This window comes from Cervus canadensis, chromosome 25, assembly GCF_019320065.1.
Source record: "Cervus canadensis isolate Bull #8, Minnesota chromosome 25, ASM1932006v1, whole genome shotgun sequence".
Classification (NCBI taxonomy): Eukaryota; Metazoa; Chordata; class Mammalia; order Artiodactyla; family Cervidae; genus Cervus; species Cervus canadensis.
Window position 1 is genome coordinate 26,241,188 of NC_057410.1, and position 21,314 is coordinate 26,262,501.

The following is a 21,314-nucleotide window of genomic DNA, read 5'->3' on the forward strand; positions in this document are numbered from 1 at the left end:
ACTGTCTTGATTGGACAACCGAGTTCAATCAGGCCTTTAGCCCATCATTGCCAAACAGCACAAAGTGACCCATGATCTTCATGTTGCCAAATCTGATTGTCAATTCTTAGCCTATCTGTGTGTCTGACTCGATAATTTGCCTTTTGAAAACACCTTCTTCACTGGACATCCGGTACTCCATTCTTTTTTTTTTTTTTTCACTACATCTCACGAGCTGCTCCTTCTTAGTCTCCTTTGCTGGTTCTTCCTTCTCTCTCCAACCTTTAAATGGCAAGGTGCCCCTAGCTCAGTACTCAGACCTCTTTTCTAGCTACACTCAATCCCAGGTGATCTCATCCATTTCTTCTCTTTACAAACCACTGACACTTTGATACACACACATCTCATCTTCAGGCTGGATCTCTTCCAATTCCAGATTTGAACATCCAAGCTCCTATTTGACATCTCTACTTGGAAGTCTTAATAAAGAATTACGTTTAACGTGTCTAAAACTGAGCTTCTAACAAATATTTTCCCTTCTCTAAACTTGTTTTTACTGCCACCTTCCTGATCTCAATGGCATTTTTCCTGGTGTTTGGGCCAAATGCACTGTTGCAATTCTTCCTCTCTACCTTCAGTATAAATCCTGACCACTTCTCATCACCTATATAAGTACTGTGTGCTGTGCTATGCTCAGTCACTTCAGTTGTGTCTGACTCTTTGCAACCCATGAACTGTGGCCCGCCAGGCTCTTCTGTCCTTGGGATTCTCCAGGCAAAAATACTGGAATGAGTTGCCATGCCCTCCTCCAGGGGATCTTCCTGACTCAGGGACTAAACCCAATCTCTTATGTCTCCTGCACTGCAGGTGGATTCTTCACCCATTGAGCCATGTGGGAAGCCCATATAGCTACTACTCCAGTCCCATATATTATCATCTTTTGCCTAAATCACTGCAATTGTCTTGTAATTGGTCTTCACGCTTCTGCTACTGTCCCTCTAACCTCTTCCTCCTCTTTTTAAAATTTCAGTCAGATCACATTACTCCTTTGCACAAACCCTTCAAAGGCCCCCATTTAATCAGAATTAAGGCCCATGTCCTCACAACAACTGGACATGACATTTCTCTTCCTATTCCTCAAATACATTTAGGATGTTCTTGCCTTGAGGCATTTTCATGTGCTCTTCTCTTCTGCCTGAATTATTTTTCTCCCAAGCTCCTGTACTCAGACCTCTGCTCAAATGTCTCCCTGACCACTACACTCATCCCCCTTACCTGCTTCATTTTGTTTTATACCTGCTACATCTTTATTGTCTGTCTCTCCCACCAGAATATAAATTCCATGGTGGCAGAGATGTAGTCTGCATTAGTGCCTAAAGCAGTGCTGGGCATATAGTGGGCACTCTGAATACTTGCTAAAATGAATGAGTGAAAGGAAAAAAGGAATGAAGAAAAGAGAAAGGGGAAAAATAACAAGCAAGAGAGAGAGTAGGAAAGAAAAGAAAACCAGTAGTTGAATGAAATGATGATAAGTTTTCTTACAGTGCACCAGAAGGGCTCCATTCTCGAATTACAGGAAAATTGTGAAGGACCCAGTCAGCATTGCCCCCTTAGAGAAAACAAAGTGAGAGAGGCATGCTTTGCACTTATTTAAATAGGTTAGGTGCTGAAAACTGCCAGGAGGATATTTTCGTAATGCCAGACAAATGAAGAATTCTTGCCCAAATATGTGAGGCTTTTCCCCTCATATGAAGAAATCAAGTAAGATTTCAAAAGAAATACACTACCCAGCCCAACTGGAAGTTAGCCAGCGGGAAAGTACAAATGTACAGATGGGTATGAGCTGGTTCTGAGGTTTTCGCCTTTGGTGGATCCTGCTGCTAAGAAATTTGCTAACTAGACTGGGTCAAGAAGTTTGCTTTAAACAAAGAACCCAGGGGAATGACAACAGCTGCACAGCTGCTACCATTTAAATGCAGAGAGACATTCTGGTTGTTTGATTTGGAAAAAAAGAAATGGCCTAGGAAGCCCTGTCTCCTGATTTGAGCAGAAGCAGTAAGCCATTTTATACCCACAAGCAAAGTACTTGGCCTTCTGTCTTTCACTCAACTCGGAAAGAAAAAGTGGCTCAAAGGAGAACCTCAGGGAAAAAAATAAGATTCTTTGCACCTGAGCCAAGTTCTCCTGAGCAAATGGTTCACCAATGAGACCAGCTGGCACAAAGGCCCGGCTCAGCTGACACGGAACCCAGGGTCCTGCAGAGGCCGCAGGTGGCTGGGCCACATGAGCTGTGACCACGAAGTTCCACATGTCCCAGGGCTTCCAGATACTTACACTTCTCTTCTTGTCCATGTTTGCTTCTTCCGCTGCTTTCTGGTACCTTAGAGAAGAGAGGTGGAAAAGAGAATGTCCTCAAATTAAACTTAAATTTTTACACTTTCAAACTTCAAGAAAACCACTTCTGCACACCTATCTCTGCCAAGGATTATCACCAGTCACCTCTATCACAAGCAGAGAATCAGGGCAGCCCTCGCTTCCGGCACTGTTGCAGTCAACTGCTCTAAGAGAAAGAGTCAAGACAATGAGGTCAAACGCTGGGAAAATGGAGACAGCAGAAAGCCTGGGGTTTTTAAGTGTCAGTTTCATCACTTACTGTGATCTGGGGCAAGTCAACCTCTTTCCATACCTAGAAAACGATCTACTATAATGCTGGGAAGAATAAATGATGTATAAAAATGTATAAAAAGCCATGTATATAAATGCTTTGGAATTAGTCAAAGGATACAGTATTACATTAACTCTAGGTTGCACTTTCCCCACTCATTAATGCCTCTAAAATCTTACAATTCTTGTCGGCCAAATGATCGAGAAGTAGTCATATGGCCTGTACGTGTGTAAATTTAGCCTAAACTATTGGTACTGTCACTTTTGCTCACTTAATATGTTTGAAGGTATTATACATGCTTTAAATGCCACTGAAATGTCTTTAATGAGAATACACTTCAATTTGCCATTTAAAGAAAAATTGTTTTCCTTTTTTTAATTTATGTGTAAGAGAGATTTGTGAGAAAAGCATCTATGCTAAGCAAGCATTAGTCCTTTTAATTAACAGTATTTTTTCTTTAGTGATGCATAAAATGGCCCAGCCTACAGTCGATGGCATGTTAGAGTTGATAAACAGGCTTCTATAATTTTATTCCTTTAATTTTATTATTACTTTCAATCATTTTATTTTATCATTTTTACTATTTGCTCAGAAGATTCGTGAGGAACAACTGAAGTCCCAGGGCTTTTCAGAGGTGATCAGGTTTCCTCCATTTGAAGGGGGCCCACAGCAAATCTCCAGACCACTCAGAACTGTCTTAACCGGGCTTCCTCAGAGCCTCTGAGTCAAACACTGAGGCAGCACTATCACTAGAAGAATCCCCACCATGTGGGGCCTGCATGCCTGGAACTTACTGATTTGATTGCTTGGGCCTGCAGGCCTTCAACTCACCAACCTAACCCTCAACCCTAGAAAAGGGCTTGGTCAATGGGTCACTTGTTCCTGCCTTAAGGCAGACTTTCAGAATTTACAAGGCATTTGGGCAGGGAAAAGGAGATGAGACAAGAAGATAAAGAACAATATGGGAAAGGGTCCATTCCCTAACCAAAACTAACTTTCAACTCATAAATACCTTCACAAGCTCAGAACTTCCTTAGTGTGTGTGTTAAATAGAACAACCCAACCCAAAATGGAAGCCAGAGGAAACTCCTAGATTTAACATCATTGCTTTCCTACTACATAACCTGGGTTATATAACTTGTTTGGGCCTCATCCACAAAATTAAGTGATCGTGAGGGGATTTCTAAAGTCTCCTCTAGTTCCTACTATCGCTTAAAGTTTAACAATCAGGTAGCAGTGTCTCACGGAGAAGGTAATGGCACCCCACTCCAGCACTCTTGCCTGGAAAATCCCATGGATGGAGGAGCCTTGGTGGGCTGCAGTCCATGGGGTGGCTAAGAGTCGGACACGACTGAGCGACTTCCCTTTCACTTTTCACTTTCATGCACTGGAGAAGGAAATGGCAATCCATTCCAGTGTTCTTGCCTGGAGAATCCCAAGGATGGGGGAGCCTGGTGGGCTGCCGTCTAAGGGGTCGCACAGAATCGGACACGACTGACGCGACTTAGCAGCAGCAGCAGCAGCGTCTCATTCACTAGACTGAGTAATACTCTGAAACTGAGCGGAGTTTTCTTAAAGGGTAGGGTGAAAGAACTTCCAAAAACAATTGGGATTTCACTGACCACAGCTTATGAAAAAAAATGGGATTAGAACTGCTGTAAGTCAAATAACAAGCTAGAGAGATATTTGAAACATATTATAGACAAAAGGCTAATTTTCCTAAAACACAAAGAACTCTTACAAATCAGTAAGAAATCAACAAAAGCAACTTAATAGAAAAATGGGCATAAACATAAACACAGAGTTCACAGAAAATATCAAATGACTCAAACAAAAAATAAGAATGTTTAGCCTCAAAATAAAAATTCAAACAACACTAAGAACATATCTAAGTAGGAAAAAACATGTTTTTTTAAGGAAAAAAAAGCTAATACACTGAGGGTAAATAAATGAAACCTCTAGGGAAGGCATTTTGTCAATTTTACAAAAATTACAAAAGCATAAATGTTACAACTTGCCAATTCTGTTCCCAGAATTTATCTTATAGGTACACTAACATAAGCAAAAATAACTTTTACATTAGATTTGTCAGTGCACTAAATGTAATAGCAAATGACTGAAAACAACCTGAATGTCCATTAGCACAGGACCGGTAAATAAATTATAATGTATTCATGCAATGGAATACTACACAGCTATAAAAAGAACAAAAGCATAGTTGCACAGTGTGAATGGACTAAATGCCACTGAAATGTCATACTTAAAATGGTTAAAATGGTAAATTATATGTTATGTATATATTACCAAAATTTTTTAAAAAATTGAGTGTGGTAACAGCATAAAGACAGACATATAGATCAATGGAGTGGAATAGAGAGCCCAGAAATAAAACCTCACATATATGGTCAAAGGATTTTGACAAGGGTGCCAAGACCATCTAACAGGGAAAAGAGAGTTTTTTCAATAAGGCAAACCATGAAATGCCAGAAAATATTTGAAAATTATATATCTGACAAGAGATTAACATCTAAAATATATAAAAATTTAAAATAATACTGTATTTGCAACATATTTGTAACAAATAATATTATACATACTATACTGCATCTACTTTTCTCCATTTTAGAACAGCTTGAGTTTTCATTCAAGAAGTAGTGAAAGTGTTAGCCACTCAGTCTTTTTGACCCCATGGACTGTAGTCCACCAGGGTCCTCTGTCCATGGGCTTTTCCCAGGCTAGAATACTGGAGTGGGTCGCCATTCCCTTCTCCAAGGGATTTTCCTGACCCAGGAATTGAACCCGGGTCTCCTGCATTGCAGGCAGATTCTTTGCCATCTGAGCCACCAGGGACCCTTGTGGCCAAGTGGTTAGGACTTGGTACTTTCACTGCCATGGCCTTGGTTCAATCCCTGACTGGGAAACTAAGATGGCACAAGCCTCCACAGGCCAAGTGGCACTGGCAAAAAATTTTTTAAAAAAGTATGTTCTAGGCACTAGAGAAAAAGTAGTGAAAGAAATAATAAAAAAAAAAGGCATAGTTCCTGCTCTCAGACAGCTTATAGTTTAAATGTTAAGCACATACTATAGTGATAAATCTTTCAAAGACGGGCAGAGTATTATACAACCTAACAAAGGAACTGAATTGAGAAGGCGGGTGTGGGGTGGTGTGTGTGTGTGTGTGTGTGTGTGTGTGTGTGTGTGTGTGTGTGTGTGTGTGTGTGTGTGTGTGTGTGTGTGTGTGTGTGTGTGTGTGTGTGTGTGTAGAAAAGCCTTGCTGAGGAAATGACCTTTAGGCTGAAATCTGCAGTTTGATCAGGAGTCAGCCAGGCAAAACAAAGCAAGAAAAGCATTCCAGGCATAGAAAAAGAGCACACACAAAGTCCCCAAGGCAAGACAGTGTCTCCCATGTATAAGATACACAAAGAACTCCAATGTTGCTGAAGCACATTGAGAAAGGCAGAGGTCAGGAGATGATGCCTGGCATCAAGGGCTTTGCAGGCTATGCTAAGAATTCTGAATGTAATCTTAGGTACAATGAATGAATGGTCAATGGTACAATGAATGGTCATTAATCCAAGCTATGTTTTTATTTTATTTTTTGGCTATGCTGAGTAGCACGTGGGATCTTAGTTCCCCAGAGAGTGCAAGAGTCTTAAAAACCTCTGAACAACTGAAAAAGTCCCCAAGCTATGTTTTTAAAAGAGCACTGGATGCTGTGTGGAGAATGGACCGGAGTCGGGGTACAGGATGGAGGTGGCAATAGTGACAGACGATGCTGGAAGGTCCAGGGAGGGAGCACTGGAGATAAAGTGAACAGACTTGAGGTATATTTCAGAAGTCGAATCAACAGGACTGGTAATGAGAAACAAGTCAAGAATGATTCCCAAGTTTTCAACAGCTGAGTCAATGGACGGAGGAGCAAAGTTGGGGACGGGGAGGATGAAGAGTTGTGTGTTAGCCATGCTAACCAAAACATCCCCTTGGTGGTGACAGTGATTAGACACATGTTCTAGAGCTGGAAAGAGAGATCTGAATGAACAATATAAATTTAGGACTTGTCTGTCCACAGATGGTATGAAAGCTGTATAAGTGTATGATATCATCTATGAAGAATGTGCAATGAAGAAAAGGCTCAGAACTCAGTCCTGGAGATGCTAACAATTAGCAGTCAGAACATGAAGACGAGGTTCTCATTCTCTATTAGAGAATAGAGAAGGAACAGAGGTAGGAGGAAAAACAAGAGACTTCCAAAGAAGCTAAGGGAAGAAAACATGTGGGAAAAAGAGGCAAGAGGTCATCTAAGATGAAGGCTAACAAACATCTCCTCAATATGTTTTAGATAGCTTTTCTAAGCAACACAGAAGTCTTTGGTAACCCTGGCAATCCTCTACCATTATAATTTATTAACCCATAGTCCTTTTAATGGACATTTGGATTGTTTACAGTTATCTATCATTACAAATAGTACTTTGGTGAATGGCCCTGTGTATTTTTTTTCCCCACTTGTACTAAAGTATCTGAACGTGAAAAGTGAAATGTATCTGAGAGTCCCTAAAAATAGAAATGCAGAAACACAGCAGATTAGAGTTAGAAAGGAACTTAAAGTTGGCCTTGAACTTGTGTTTCCACCCTCCTTGGGTAATAATCTACAGTATATTACAGCAATATAGTACAATATATGAAAGCCAGAGCCCAATCACCAGACAGGTTGATTCTTGGTCAATTGTTCTCCAAGGCAAGGAGAACAATTTACACCGTGGTTAATTGGATAAATAAACTCAGAGTTTCCCTTCCCTTTACTATCTTAATAGAAACACAGATTTAAAGAAAGATCAAAATAGTCTTCATCTTTAGTCCTATTCTTTTAGCATTGAGACATCTGTAAGACATAGGTGTATATGCCAATGGCAGTCTTGAATTGTGTTTTGAAACTCCCACTCAAATATCACCACCCTTTATTTGTAATGAAGTACTTGCTAAACAGTGGACACTCAGAGAGAAAGGTTCCATACCACTGCTTTCTTCCAAGTAAGGTCCTTGGTATTTTTACATTTTGACACTTTGAATGCTAAGAGATGTTGAGGTACAATACTTCTGAATTCAATGTTAAATTAGGATTCAGGCTTTAGATTTTCCTCAAATATGCTCAGAGCAACTAGCATTATTCTGACACAAAATGTGAAGGTCTCTGATGGGGAGGGAAAAGGCATTTTAAAAGATTCAAATCTGAGGGAAAAAATATTTGTCATGAGATTTCTATAATTAAAAGCTTATCCCTCTTCCCTTCCTAGATTTTCTTGTCCTCCAGTCTCCTCTTCACATACAGAATTTAATCTTGCAACTGCTTATTAATGCTCAGCTGCGAGGCAGGCAGCTGATGGAGATACTAAAATTATCTGGGGAGTAATAACTGTCTCAAACTTTTCTAAGGCCAGAGAACGGAGTTCCTGAGCCATGACTCTTTTGCTTGTATGCCCTCAAATAGAGGAAAGGTCTCACTGAGCCAAAAAAAAAAAAAAGGAAAATGGAAATTCCCAAGTTTTAGGCAATGCATTTTCTTCTGGAACAATTTCACCACTACAATAGTACAGTGAAGCAAAGAAGTAGAGATCTGAGGGTCAATGTTTTTCTTAATAATGGAAGGAAAACTAAATATAAACCTGTTCTTTCTTGGGTCTATGGAACGGGTAAAGTTATAACAAGAGTGGGAGGAGCAGGGACAGGAGGGGAGGCATGGTGGTGGGGGGATTAAGTGTCCTGGATTAAGCTTTGCCACTATCTTGGGTGTGATCTTTCATCATAAATGCTGGACCTCAAGTTCCTTATTTGTCAGAGGAATGGGACAAAGGTTAGCCAGATCAGTAGTTCTTTTTGCTGGAGAATCCTCTTTCCCAATGATAACTTAGAACCTCACATATTAAAGGGATCAAAGCAGGACCTCTGGGGTGAAAGGTCACATGCTTGGTCCTTTAGATCTTCCTGTCTTCCCAGAACTGACCTCTGAAGTTCCTCTAAAGAACTCAATTAGGATAGTTTGAAAACCACCGGGCTAGATTCCCTTCATATGAGTCATGGGCTTCCCTGATGGCTAGGGGTGTCTCCAATGCAGGAGACATGGGTTCAATCCCTGATCCATGATGATCCCACAAGCCTCAGAAAGACTAAGTTGGTGTGCTACAACCATTGAGCCTGTTCTCTAGAGCATGCGAGCCACAACCACCGAAGCCCAAGCACCTAGAGCCTGTGCTCTGCAACAAGAGAAGCCTGTGCACCGCAGCTAGAGAGAAAGCCCTCGCTCATTGCAACTAGAGGAAAAGCCCATGCAGCAATGAAGACCCAGCATAGCCAAAAAAAAAGAAAATTAATTAATTAATTAAAAAAATAAGTTAAAGAGAACCAAGAAACCAAATTCTACTAAAAGAGTCAACTTTTAATCAAGAAAAGGATTCTTTCATGCTGAAGTCATTGGTGAGTGAAACGAAAGCTGGCTGTTCAAACTGACTCATCAAGAGCATCCTCCTTATTCAGATTTAATGCTTTAGATAGTACAGAGGCTTAATAAAAGAAATCAATCTGGAGTTATAAAGCAGTCATGAGACATAAGCTATGATGCTACAAAAATGACTCTTATGTACATATTCATGTGAAACATTATTAACACTTAGAAAGTAAAGCCCAGCTAATCTTATAAAGAGCGGCCAGATGAAGATTTCCCCAAATAACATTTTTATACTAGCCTCTGATCACGAACCTCCAAAGGTTTCCTAGGGTCTCTTAACTAAACTTGTATGGGATTTACTAATTCTAAATTCCATTTACTAATTCTAATTAGAGGATTAGAATTCTTTAAGAGAGACTGTTTCAAAATAAGAGAAAATGAGGTCAGTAGTGTTAGAAGTAGAAATTAATGTACACTTTGTGGAAAACAGTCCTGCAATCTGCTTTGGGAACCTACTGTGAGTGAATCCTCAAAGCCTTAAGCAGTATCAGCAATATGGCTCTACCAAGTTTGAAACCTGGAGAAGAAATCCAGGCTGATTCTCTGGTTTTCACTGTCTTAAACGCACATCACGCCCCATGCTCTTTCCCATTTCTGTGCCTTACTTCCTATGACTCTTCTTCCTCTGCCACATCACCACCATCCTCCCAGCCTACCAAATAAAATTCTCTTCATCCTTCAAAATCAGTTCAATAGTAGGATCTATGCATCAGAAGAAAAGTACTAGACAGACACAAAATATTAACTTGGGGGCAGGTTAACTCTCTACACCTCAGTGTTCTCAACCATAAAACAGGGATCAGGTCCTTCCTCATATAGTTTTTATTAGGATTAGAAATAATATCAATTTCCGTCAAGAATCTACCATAGTACCTGGCACACAGATTCTGATTAATGGGTTCAGGATTTACAATTTTGCATAACTGCCATTTGCCCTTAAACGTTGTGGTGAAAAGACAGTCACCCTGCTAGGCTGTGAGAAGGTGGCCTCTAAGGGCCCTTTGCATTTTCTCTCTGCAAGATTAAGAAGCCCCTAAAATGAGCAACTTTTTTCAACTTCCTCTTATCAGTGCTACTACAGGACCCAAATTCTCTATCTTGTCTGAAATGAATGATGACAGAATAAAACCCTGGGATGGGAACTGAGGAAAGGTGAAAGTTTAACTAAAGTGACTGACCGAGTTAGGCAGGGAAGGAAGTGAAGCCAGGAAAGGGACCAACAATCATGGCCTGGGTATTCCAGTTTGGCCAAAGAGCAAGCTCAGTGGGAATAAGAAAGCAGAATAGGTAGGACAGGAGGCTCTAATTAGAAAGTGGGTTTTCCAAACACATATTTCAGAGACAGATTCTGGGTGATAAGGTTGGGGACTAGATATGGGGCATGGGAGACAATGAGCAGATTGAAGACATATGGAAGATTAAGAAATGAGTCCACAGGAATTTCCTGGCAGTCCAGTGGTTAGGACTCAGTGCGTTCACTGCTGTGGCGTGGGTTTAATCCCTGGTCAGGGAACTAAGATCCCACAAGCCACATGGTGCATTATTAATAAATGAGTAAATAAATGAGAAATGAAGAAATGATGAGTCCATACTATCAGACAGGTCATTTATGTGGGTTGGTGATTCTACACTGGGGGCATTAATGGCCCCAGCAGACATTTGGAAATGTGTGGGGGTCTTATTGGGGTTTACCCTCCCCATTTTTTTTGCTGTCACCATATCATGGGGAATTACTAGCATTTGGAGGAAGGCAAGATGATGAGCATCCTGTACAAGGAAGATCTGCCTCATCCAAAATGTTGAGAAATACTGAAGAGAAAATGAAGTGGGAAGCTAGGGTCCCCCATGAAGGCAAGGAGCTTGGCACGCTGCCATGATGGGGAGGATAAGGATACTATGGTTAGATGTAAGCTCAAAGCACAGGCTTAGAACTTCAGAACAAGGCAGGAAAAAAAAAAAACACAAACCAAACAATGGATGGGAAACAGTAGCGGAGAGATAGCATCCCTGACTCCTGGTCCCAGAAAATTTCAGGGTAGCACGCACAAAAAAAAAACAGGCACGACTCAGATAGAATGCATGTCAAGGGAAAACCAAGTTCAGTGAAAGAGAGGTGGGGCTGGGAGGGTGAAAAGGGCAAGAATGTGAAGTTTCTCTGCAGAACAGAGAGTTTCCAAATCCCATTAATCATATCTCAACACTGTCTCAAATCCTCCCCTTCCTTTCCACTCCTCCTGCCCCCCACCCTCAATAACTTTCACTTGGGTTCTCAAGAGAGTCTCAGAACTTGTCTCCATGCTATCAGTCTGTCACCTTTCCAATATACCTTTTACATTGTTGCCAGAGCATTTTTCTAAATACAAGCCTAGTCATAAAAACCTTCCATTGTTTCTGCTGTTTATCTAACTAAATCCCAAACTCAGCATGGTATTCAAGGCCTTCCATCATCTGGCCCTAACTACTGTACCAATCCCTTTTCCCTTCTGTATTTCTTCATGCTCAACTGCTTGCTTTCCTATTTCCTTTATTCACATTCAGCGTCCATGACCCTTTGCTTGAACCTTTACTTGAACAAATAACCCTTATTTGTTCTACTTTATGTTCAAGTTCACAAGTCCATCTCTTCCATTATCAGTGCTTCTTAAACTTCCCTGAAGTTAAAAATCACTAGACTACACTTGTTAAAAACACAAATTCTTGGGGTCCATCACAGATACATCGAATCAGAATTTTTAAGGGAGGAGTCGAGAAGCTATATTGGATGGCTTAAAATATGTCCCTCCAAATCTCTGACATTTCTCCCACCAAAAGGTAGAGTCAAATTCCCCTCCCTCTGAATATGAGCCAGCCTTAATGACTCAGTCCTAATGAAGATAATGTGGTAAGAGTGATACTGTATAACTTCTGAGGGTGGGTCATAAAAGGCTACATAACCCCTATCCTGACTCCCTTCCTTCTTTGTTCCCTCCTTCCTTCCCTCTCTGGTTGCCCTTGAAACCCAGACAAGCAGCCACATGGAAAAGCCACATGCGGGTATTCTGATTATGGCCCCAGCTGAGAGTCCAGATGACTGCCAGCATCAACCACCTGATTTACAAGTGAGTAAGCCTTTAGATGACTATGGCCCCAGTTCTGAGACACCGAGGATGGTGAAGGGAACGGAGGCAAGCCCTGCCCTAACTGGAGACTCACAGCAAAATAAATGTTATTATTATTTTAAGCCACTAAATTTTAGGGACTTTTTTTTCCATTCAGCAATAGATAATTGGAACACCATATTATTAACAAGTATCTCACATGAGTCTTAAAATGAAGGAAGTTTGAGGACTTCTACTAATATAAATTACTACTAATATAAATTATACTAAACTATACTGTTATATTCCTTGAGGTAGGAGTTAAGTCTTAATAGTTTTTCAGATCTGGATCCTTTTTTCTGCAATATCTTTATTGATTTTCTTTTCTTTTTGATAAGAATATAAGTTTGACATAAATTTACAGCAATATAAAATGCATAACACAGAAGGGGAAAGGGCTATGCACTCTCCCCCTCTATCCCACATTAAGCAATACCCACAGTGAACAGGTTGGAAGGGCAGTGTTTTCCACAGAGCAAGTGGTTGATGGATTTGTCATTGAAAAAAAGGTGACAATAGTAGATCACAGAAACTTCCTACTGGTGTTTAGCTGTACTCTGGCTATAGCTCCCACAATCACTTTCTTTAAATCTTTCCTATCTTCCTTCTTTTAAATGTATCTCCTATAAAGTAAGAAATTCTACTTAGTGAGGTAAACATACCATCTTCCCTAAGCTGCATGGCATCTCTAGTTGAGTGAAGTTAATGTGCTTACCATCTTACTAACTTATACCATTCCCTCAACATTTGCTGAGTGCTTAGTATGTTCTAATTGCCATGTTACACATTAGGAATATAAAATACGCAGGAAAGGGGCCCTCATATCAAAAAACCCATAGTCCAGAGCAGGGGTCAACAAACTTTTTCTTAAAGTGCCAGATAGTAAATATTTTAGACTTTGAGGGCCATACGGTCTCTGCTTTAACTCTGCTGTTGTGGCACAAAAGCTGCCACAGACAATCCACAAAAAGACATGGCTGTATTCCAATAAACCTTTATTTACTAAAATAGGCAGCCAGTAGACTGCAGTCTGCCTACAGAGTTTACCCTGGTCAACAGAACCTTATGCAATGGTGAAATGTTTCAGCAATATCCAGTGTGGTAGCCACCTGCTACACATAGCCACTGGGCAATTGAAATGTGGCTAGTGCAGCTGATGAACTGAATTTTAACTGTAATTTAATTTTAATTAATTGAAATTAATTTAAATGAATCTAATTTAATTTAATTAATTTAAATAGCCTTATATGTAGTGGCTACCCTATTAGACAATGTAGGCATAGAGTGCACCTAACACTCCCTTCAACTAAAAACCTGCCTCAAAACTTATCTCAGAAAAACCCAAAAAACAAACAAAAAAAACACCCTCACCTCAACCAGAAAGCCTTCCTGACCAGCTTCTATCCATGGTAGTCACACACTCTCTCTTATCCTATATCTAGTCCTTACTCCCATTCATTTTGGACTTGCTAACATTGTGATTAATAACTAGGTGTTTCATTAATTCTCTTCTGTGTTTACATCTCTTTCTTGCCCAAACTGAACAAAAATTAGAGTACAGAGAATGTATCTCCTGATTATTATCATCTTCCTTTGTCACAGAATCTTGTGTGGTACTAAAAATCCAGAAGGTGCTCCAGAAAGTCATTAGACAACATGTCCTTTCTTTAGCGATCTCCCTGACAGGTGGTGATGTTTGCTCAAGACAGATGGTCCTTTTGGGCCAGGATCAGCACTTACTTGGAGAATATTTCTACAATGGCCGATGAGTTGTTCTTGTTGACAAGAGAAAGTTCTTTGGCTGTAACCCTCAACGATAGAGAAGTCCATTGCCGTCTGTTAAATGGAGTTGGTTCCATCTTGTCTACAGATACTGAAATACCTATGTGATAAAGAAAGTCAGAATATTAGACACAGAAGAGAGTTCTCCAGCATCCAACGAGCGGCAACAGTGTGGTATAAGTGAGGGCAGAGAGCCCTGGAGCAGCAGACTGTATTCCTCTACCGGTTCTCTCAAAAACTGTAACCTAGATCAGATGATTGAATTGGGGTTGTAGTTTCCTGTAAAATGAGAAGGTTAGATCAGGTGATCTCTAAGGTCCCTTTCAGTTTGCATCATTTTATGACTGACCCCACTGTGCAAACATCAATTGGCCTTTCCCTGAACTTAAGTCTGTTCCAAAGTCACATTTTGGAGTGAAATGTTCCACTCTTCTGAGTTACATCCCAGGGGAAGTACAACTGGCATCTCTGCAGAGTCAGATCCAAATTAGGTTCTACCTACATCCAAGTTTCTTTTGGCTGCCTTCTTTTCCCAAGCTTTGCACAAGCACTGACCACCTGTTATTAGGGAAAGAGCTACAGATACAGCACTGAATAATATAAAGAGCACAGGCTTAAAGGCAAGATAGACTTCAAGTGAAATCATAATTCTGTAACCTTGAACAAATCATATAATATTTTCAGTTTTAGTTACCTCAGTGAAAAATGAGAATACTTACCCCTTTGTAGGGTTTTTGATGTGGATTGAAGGAGATAATATATTTTAAATACTAGTCATATTATAGTATCAAGAACATTTAAGTATATTAGTATTGGCTTCAAGTCAAAAAATACCATAAAGTCACGCTCTTGACATCACCTAGACCCTATCCATTAACTAGATTATTTGGTTTTGCTCTAGTAATTATCAAAGGAGTCCCAACCTTTGTCCAAAAGAGGTGAGATTAGAAATGAGTCAATAGTTTCCTTATTTGAAGAGTGAACAATATAGATGAAAGTACTACTTGCAGCTCTTTTGACAACCACATAACATAACTGATCTGGTAGAATGTATGATTCATCAGGTACTGCTTGACAACAGCAGAACACTGTATCTATAACCAAGCAATGTGGGCTTCCATTTCACACTAAAAGTTCTGTGATGCAAAGTGATAAGCAGCCCCAAAAGACCACACTACTTTTCCACAAGTAGTCCCTATACTCCCCACTAAAGCCTTATCTGAAAACAATGCTAGTTTTGTTGTTTTTGTTTATTTGTTTGTATAAATTCCCATGTTGGAGGGCAACATAGAACCCTCCTATGGTAAGGAGCTCTGGTATCAGAGACACATGCACTTAAATGGGAGTGTTGGCCCCATCACTTAAAGCTGTGTGTCCTTCAATAAAAGTTAGATTTCTTATCCATAACAATAGTACTTACTCCATAGTACCTTTTTAGAAAAGTATTTATCTTTATTTATTTAGTTGGCTGCACCAGGTCTTAGCAGTGGCACAGAGGATCTTTTAGCTGTGGCATGCAAACTCTTAGTTGTGGCACGTGGGTCAAGTTCCCTGACCAGGGATTGAACCTGGGACCCCAGCCTTAGGAGCACAGAGTCTCAGCCAATGGACCACCAGGGAAGTCTCACTTCATAGTATCTTTTTTTTCCCCCATAGTATCTTCTTGAGAAATAAATGAGACAAAGAAAAACAGACCCTGACATAGAATAAGTAAGCAATAAATTTAGTTTTTTTGTATTACCTCTTCTCCCTGGATAAAATAATCTTAATTCTATACATATTCTCTGAAATAATCCTACATGTATCAAATAATCTTGATATATGATATTCATCTATCTGCTTTTCAGTTTGTAACTGACAGACCTACCAGACAGTGTCAGTCCTTTCTCTAACAAGAAAAAGACACAGCTGTGTATTCAGCTAAACATAATTATGTAAAACCACAACAATGACCCTTTAAAACACATCAGGAAACACTGGCCAACACTTTAAGACATTATTTGGTATAATTATGCTTCCCCAGTGTAACTACACATATAAATGATATCAATTCTAAAGGGATCAATTCTAAATTAAAAAATACAAAAGATTATGTTCTCATATTTGTTCATGATAAAAGGAAAAGCATTAATTACTTGAGGGACTTAGTGTGAAAAAGTAAAAGGATTTTAATTCCCAAGTCTAATTCTGTGGTTTTGATTGCTCTCAGCCAGAAGGCCAAGTCAGAACAACTACCTTGGTATAATGCTAGGATAAGCACACTTCACACTCAAGGAATGAGGTGGCTCCACCCTGACCACATCTTCATAGAAGCACACTATTACTTCCTAGCAATGTGATTAGCACCCTGTGAAACATATAAAGGTGATAATCAGTACATGATTTTTGATAGACTCTGGTACCAGGTTGTGTGCATGCTAAGTCACTTCAGTCATGTTTGATTCTTTGCAATCCCATGGACTGTAGCCCAGTGGGCTCTTCTGTCCATGGCATTCTCCAGGGAGGGATACTGGAGTGGGTTGTCATGCCCTTCTCCAGGGGATCTTCCTGACCCAGGGATCAAACCTGAGTCTCTTATGTCTCCTGCATTGGCAGGCAGGTTCTTTACCACTACTGCCACCTGGTGAAGCCCTCTGGTAACAGGTTGCTGAGTAACTACTTCCTACAAGGTCCTGCTCAAATAATGTATGTAATCTACCAAGCTTGCTAACGCACACAAATAATTGTAGCACAAGACAGAACGTGGTTAGAGGCAATGCATGGTCTAGGAGTACAGGACTTGATTTTCTGGCATGGTGGGAGAGAAGGGAAGACTTGACAGTTACAGAACTAGCAGAATTTTATCAAGTGAGGGCAGGAGGAGGACAGTGCATTTCAGATGGGAGGGATACTGTTACACCACTAGGGAGCTGAAACAGCAAAAGATACTTTAATGGAGTTAGACTCTAGTTGCAAAAGAAGTTGAAGATAAAGTAGGGAAAGACAGAATGAGGACGGACTGGGAAGAACTTTGAAAACCATGATAATGAGAATTCCCTGATGATCCAGTGGTTAGGACTTGATGCTTTCACTGCTGTGGGCCTGGGTTCGATCCCTGGTTGAGGAACTAAGATCCCGCAAGCCAAGTGGCGAGGTCAAAACAACAACAAGAACAACAAAAAAGAAAACCATGAGGCTTCCCTAGTGGCTCAGATGGTAAAAAAAGAAAACCATGCTAAGGAATTTGGGTCATAATCCTAGTGGAAAGAACTAGCCTGTGAGTGAGCAGAGGTGAGGTCTAGTTGTAATGCGTCACTCCCTAGCACATGAGTGACCTTTATGGCAAATGAAAAAAATAATTTCCCTGAGCTTCAATATCCACACGTTAAAAAAAAGAGTTCTATGAGTGGACTACCCAGTCTCAATGGCTGGATACTAGGAGTTTCCGAAAAAGCAAGTAACATAATAAGAGCCATGTTTTAAAAAGCTGATTCTGCAGCAGTGAGTAACTTGGTAAGAGAGGAAAAGACTAGAATCTTAATTACTGGTCAAGAAGATCCTAAAATTGTTGAAGTGAAAGGTATTCAAGGTTTAAATTAGCATAGATGGGAATGGAAAAGTGGGAAGAAAGAATTGAGAGTTCTTAGAATAAAATGGGCTTAGGGTGAGAAGGAATCAAAGGTGGCATCCTCAAACTTGAACAATTAGAAGGTTGCCGAAGCCATTAACAAATAGAGGAAGAAGAGGGGGAATAAGGAGTTTTAAGTTACACAAGTTGAGATCTACATGTCAGCAAGAAAAATCCTAGTGATACACAAGAGGAAGCTAAAAGGTTAAAAATCAGTCTCTTAGAAAGGAAATGAACATTTTAATTTTTCCTTCTCTTTTTTCTTTGGCCATGCCGGGCAGCATGCAGGATCTTAGTTGCCTGATTGGGGGCTGAACCCTGGCTCCTAAAGTGGAAGCAGGGAGTCTTAACCACTGGACAACCAAGGAAGTCCCAAAATATGCATTTTAAAACTTCTACTTAATGCACAGCACACATCTCAACCCTCACAACCAATTTAAAAGATTGGTTTTATTATCTTACATTTATGATGAAGAAACTGAAGTTCAGAGGTATTAAATAACTTTACAATGATCACTTAGCTATAAAGTAGTAGAGCTTGGATTCAAATTCATATTCTATTTGATTCCAAAGTTAATTTTCTTTCCACTACATGTACTAGTAATGATTAAGACCATCACTTTTAGCCCAAGTCAAAAATGGGCAGCAAAATCTCGGAGCCCACCTAGCTGAAAACCCACACAAATTATCTTTCAGTAAGAGTGTGGTGGCAAGTATCTTCCCAAAACAGTCAGCATCAGACATGAGAATTACTCTTCCAGAGAAACTTAAAGTTACCTTGGGCCTGCTTGAATTACTCTCCCATTGTGAACATCTCGGCTTTCTGGACTTACATTAAATCTGTGATACCTCCCCCAACTCACTCTGTCTCAGATGAGAGTGCCAGTCTCGAACTTTAGGACAATGTCCTTAATCCTAGAAATTCTGTTAAGAGTGAAAAGGGCACATACAACACCTAAAACAAAAACAAAACAACCCCAGGGACCCACTAAATTCTCTAGGCCAGAATACTGGAGTGGGTAGCCTTTCCCTTCTCCAGGGGATCTTCCCAGCCCAGGGATTGAACCCAGGGCTCCCACATTGCAGGAGGATTCTTTACCAGCTGAGCCACAAGGGAAGCCCAAACAAAACAAAACCCTTTTCCAAAAGGACAGGGCTTTATTTGGGGCTATAATATTGTTGAATATTTTTTCCAGTGGCCCAGTGGACTTTAAAATCCAATCCATTGCATTGTCATATACAAATAATAACAGGAGCTATACTTATCCAGCACTTACTAATTATAATTCTTACAACTCTGGAGGCAGACTATTTCCATTAAACAAACAAACAAAACAAAACAAGACCCAACTGTGGTTTATTAAGGTTGGTGAAATTGCCAAAGGTCAGACACCTAACAAAGGGCCCAGGCAAAATTCAGCATTCAGACTCCAAAACCCAGGTTTCACCCGTGAAGGAAAAACTGCTGGACTGGTGGAAATTTGGGCAGGAATGAAAGGAAACAGGTATAACAAAAATAACTCTTAAGATTTCTAGCCTGAGAACTGGGGCAGGGGCACAGCGAAAAATAATGGGATACATAGAAAGGGGAACTATTTGCTAAGAGGAAGATGTGTACAGTTTTAGATACATATGGCAGATTTTTATATCAAGAGGGAAGCTCAGAAATCAAGTAATCAAATCTCCCTTTTTACAGTAAGGGAATTAAGCCAAATAAACACCCAATAGCTTTCCTGAACTCACCATCTAGTCAGTATGAGAGCCAGAGCTATTCTCAGTTCAAAGTTCTTTTATCACACCTGGTAGCTTGAGGTGGAACAGCTAAACACCTATGGGTGAGCTGTAGCCTGGATATAAAGATCTCTGAACAAAGGTCCTTGAAAATCAAGGGTTGGGTAATGACTCACAGGGAAATTTGGCCCCAGGTATCTGCTTCCTCAAGAGATTGCTTAGGGTGAGGTCTATAGCCGCTTGGGAAACCAACTCTAACAAATTCACTCTCCCTAACCAAGTGAATTGTCTCCCAGAAACAAAACTGACAAAAGCAAAAGAGTTGCCCCTAACAAAATCCTGTTCTTAAAAATCCAATCTTGGGACTTCCCTGGTAGCCCAGTGGTTAAGACTCCACCTTCCACTAAAGAGGGTGCGGGTTCCATCCAGGTTGGGAAACTAAGATCCCGCATGCTATACAGCACAGCCCAAAAAAAGTAAATAAATAAAATCACTTCATAAAACAACGACAACAACAAAAAACAGGACAGGTCAAAAAAAAAAAAAATCCATTTCTTGATATTTTTTCTTGCTCCTGAGATGGCTCCTTGTGCAAGAGGCATAGTTGGTTGAATAAAAAATAGAGAACAAAGTACAAACTCAATTGTTTTAAGAAAAAAATATTCTTTTAGAAATAGATTGTAATAAAAAAAAATAATAATAAAAAAAAGAAAAAAAAAGAAATAGATTGTAGACTTAGGAAAAAAAATCTAAAAAACTTCAATGTGCACGTATAGCTGATTTACTTTGATGTATAGCAGAAATGAATACAACTTTGGAAAGCAATTATACTCCAATTTTAAAAAAGTGAAAAATTTAAAAAAATAAAAAGCTTCAAGGTGCAAAGGGAAGTTGTAAACAAAAGCAACATGAAATGTGTTTCCACACCCCATTTCTTTAGAATGTAAACTGCATTTGTTTCTAAGGGTGTATTTTTATACAAAAAATAATGACTAAATTCACACCCCTGAAAAAAAAATTGGAAGTTAATAGCTATTTTAACCTTTTATTTTGAAATAATTTTAGATTTACAGACTTGCAAAGATAGAACAAAAGTTTCCATACACTTTTCACCTAGCTTCATCTTACATTCAGTTCAGTTCAGTTGTTCAGTGTCCGACTCTTTGCGACCCCATGAACCGCAGCACACCAGGCCTCCCTGTCCATCACCAACTCCCAGAGTCCACCCAAACCCATGTCCATCGAGTCGGTGATGCCATCCAACCATCTCATCCTCTCCTCCTGCCCTCAATCTTTCCCAGCATCAGGGTCTTTTCCAATGAGTCAGCTCTCTGCATCAGGTGCCCAAAGTATTGGAGTTTCAGCTTCAACATCAGTCCTTCCAATGAACACCCAGGACTGATCCCCTTTAGGATGGACTGGTTGGATCTCCTTGCAGTCCAAGGGACTCTCAAGAGTCTTCTCCAACACCACAGTTCAAAAGCATCAATTCTTTGGCGCTCAGCTTTGTTTATAGTCCAACTCTCACATCCATACATGACCACTGGAAAACCATAGCCTTGACTAAACAACAGTATAATTATCAAAATTAAGAAATTTAAAAACAAATTAAGAAATTAACATTGGTAGAATACCACCAAATTAACTATAAACTTTATTCAAATTTTACCAGTTTTTCATTAATGTCTTTTTTCTATTCTAGGACCCTACACTGCACTTAGTTGCCATGCCTCTTTAAGTTGCCTTAAATCTCTGATAGTTCCTCTGTTTTTCCTTGCCTTTCATGGCCTTAACACTTTGAAGAATACTGGCAGATATTATGTAGACTGTCCCTAATTTGAATTTCCTGGTTTCTCCAATAAAAAGAACCAGGGTTCTCTGGAGAAGTGGTTGATTCCAGAGCTGCAGCAGGAC

General features: G+C 39.9%; 2 protein-coding genes across 3 annotated transcripts in view; one reads left to right on the forward strand and one right to left on the reverse strand.

Annotated features, from left to right (window-relative positions):
- Positions 1-21,314, forward strand: part of LOC122427692 (tubulin alpha-1C chain) — a 1,128,437-nt gene that overhangs the window by 850,044 nt on the left and 257,079 nt on the right. The window lies entirely within an intron of this gene.
- LIMA1 (LIM domain and actin binding 1) overlaps positions 1-21,314 on the reverse strand; it is a 91,100-nt gene that overhangs the window by 44,641 nt on the left and 25,145 nt on the right. For both annotated transcript variants that reach the window (XM_043447336.1, XM_043447335.1), the window contains exons 2-3: positions 14,021-14,162; positions 2,314-2,359 (exon numbers count right to left, since the gene is read on the reverse strand). In XM_043447336.1, coding sequence (XP_043303271.1) covers positions 2,314-2,359; positions 14,021-14,139 — 165 coding nt within the window. In that variant the 5' untranslated portion in view covers positions 14,140-14,162. The remainder of the gene's footprint in view (positions 1-2,313; positions 2,360-14,020; positions 14,163-21,314) is intronic.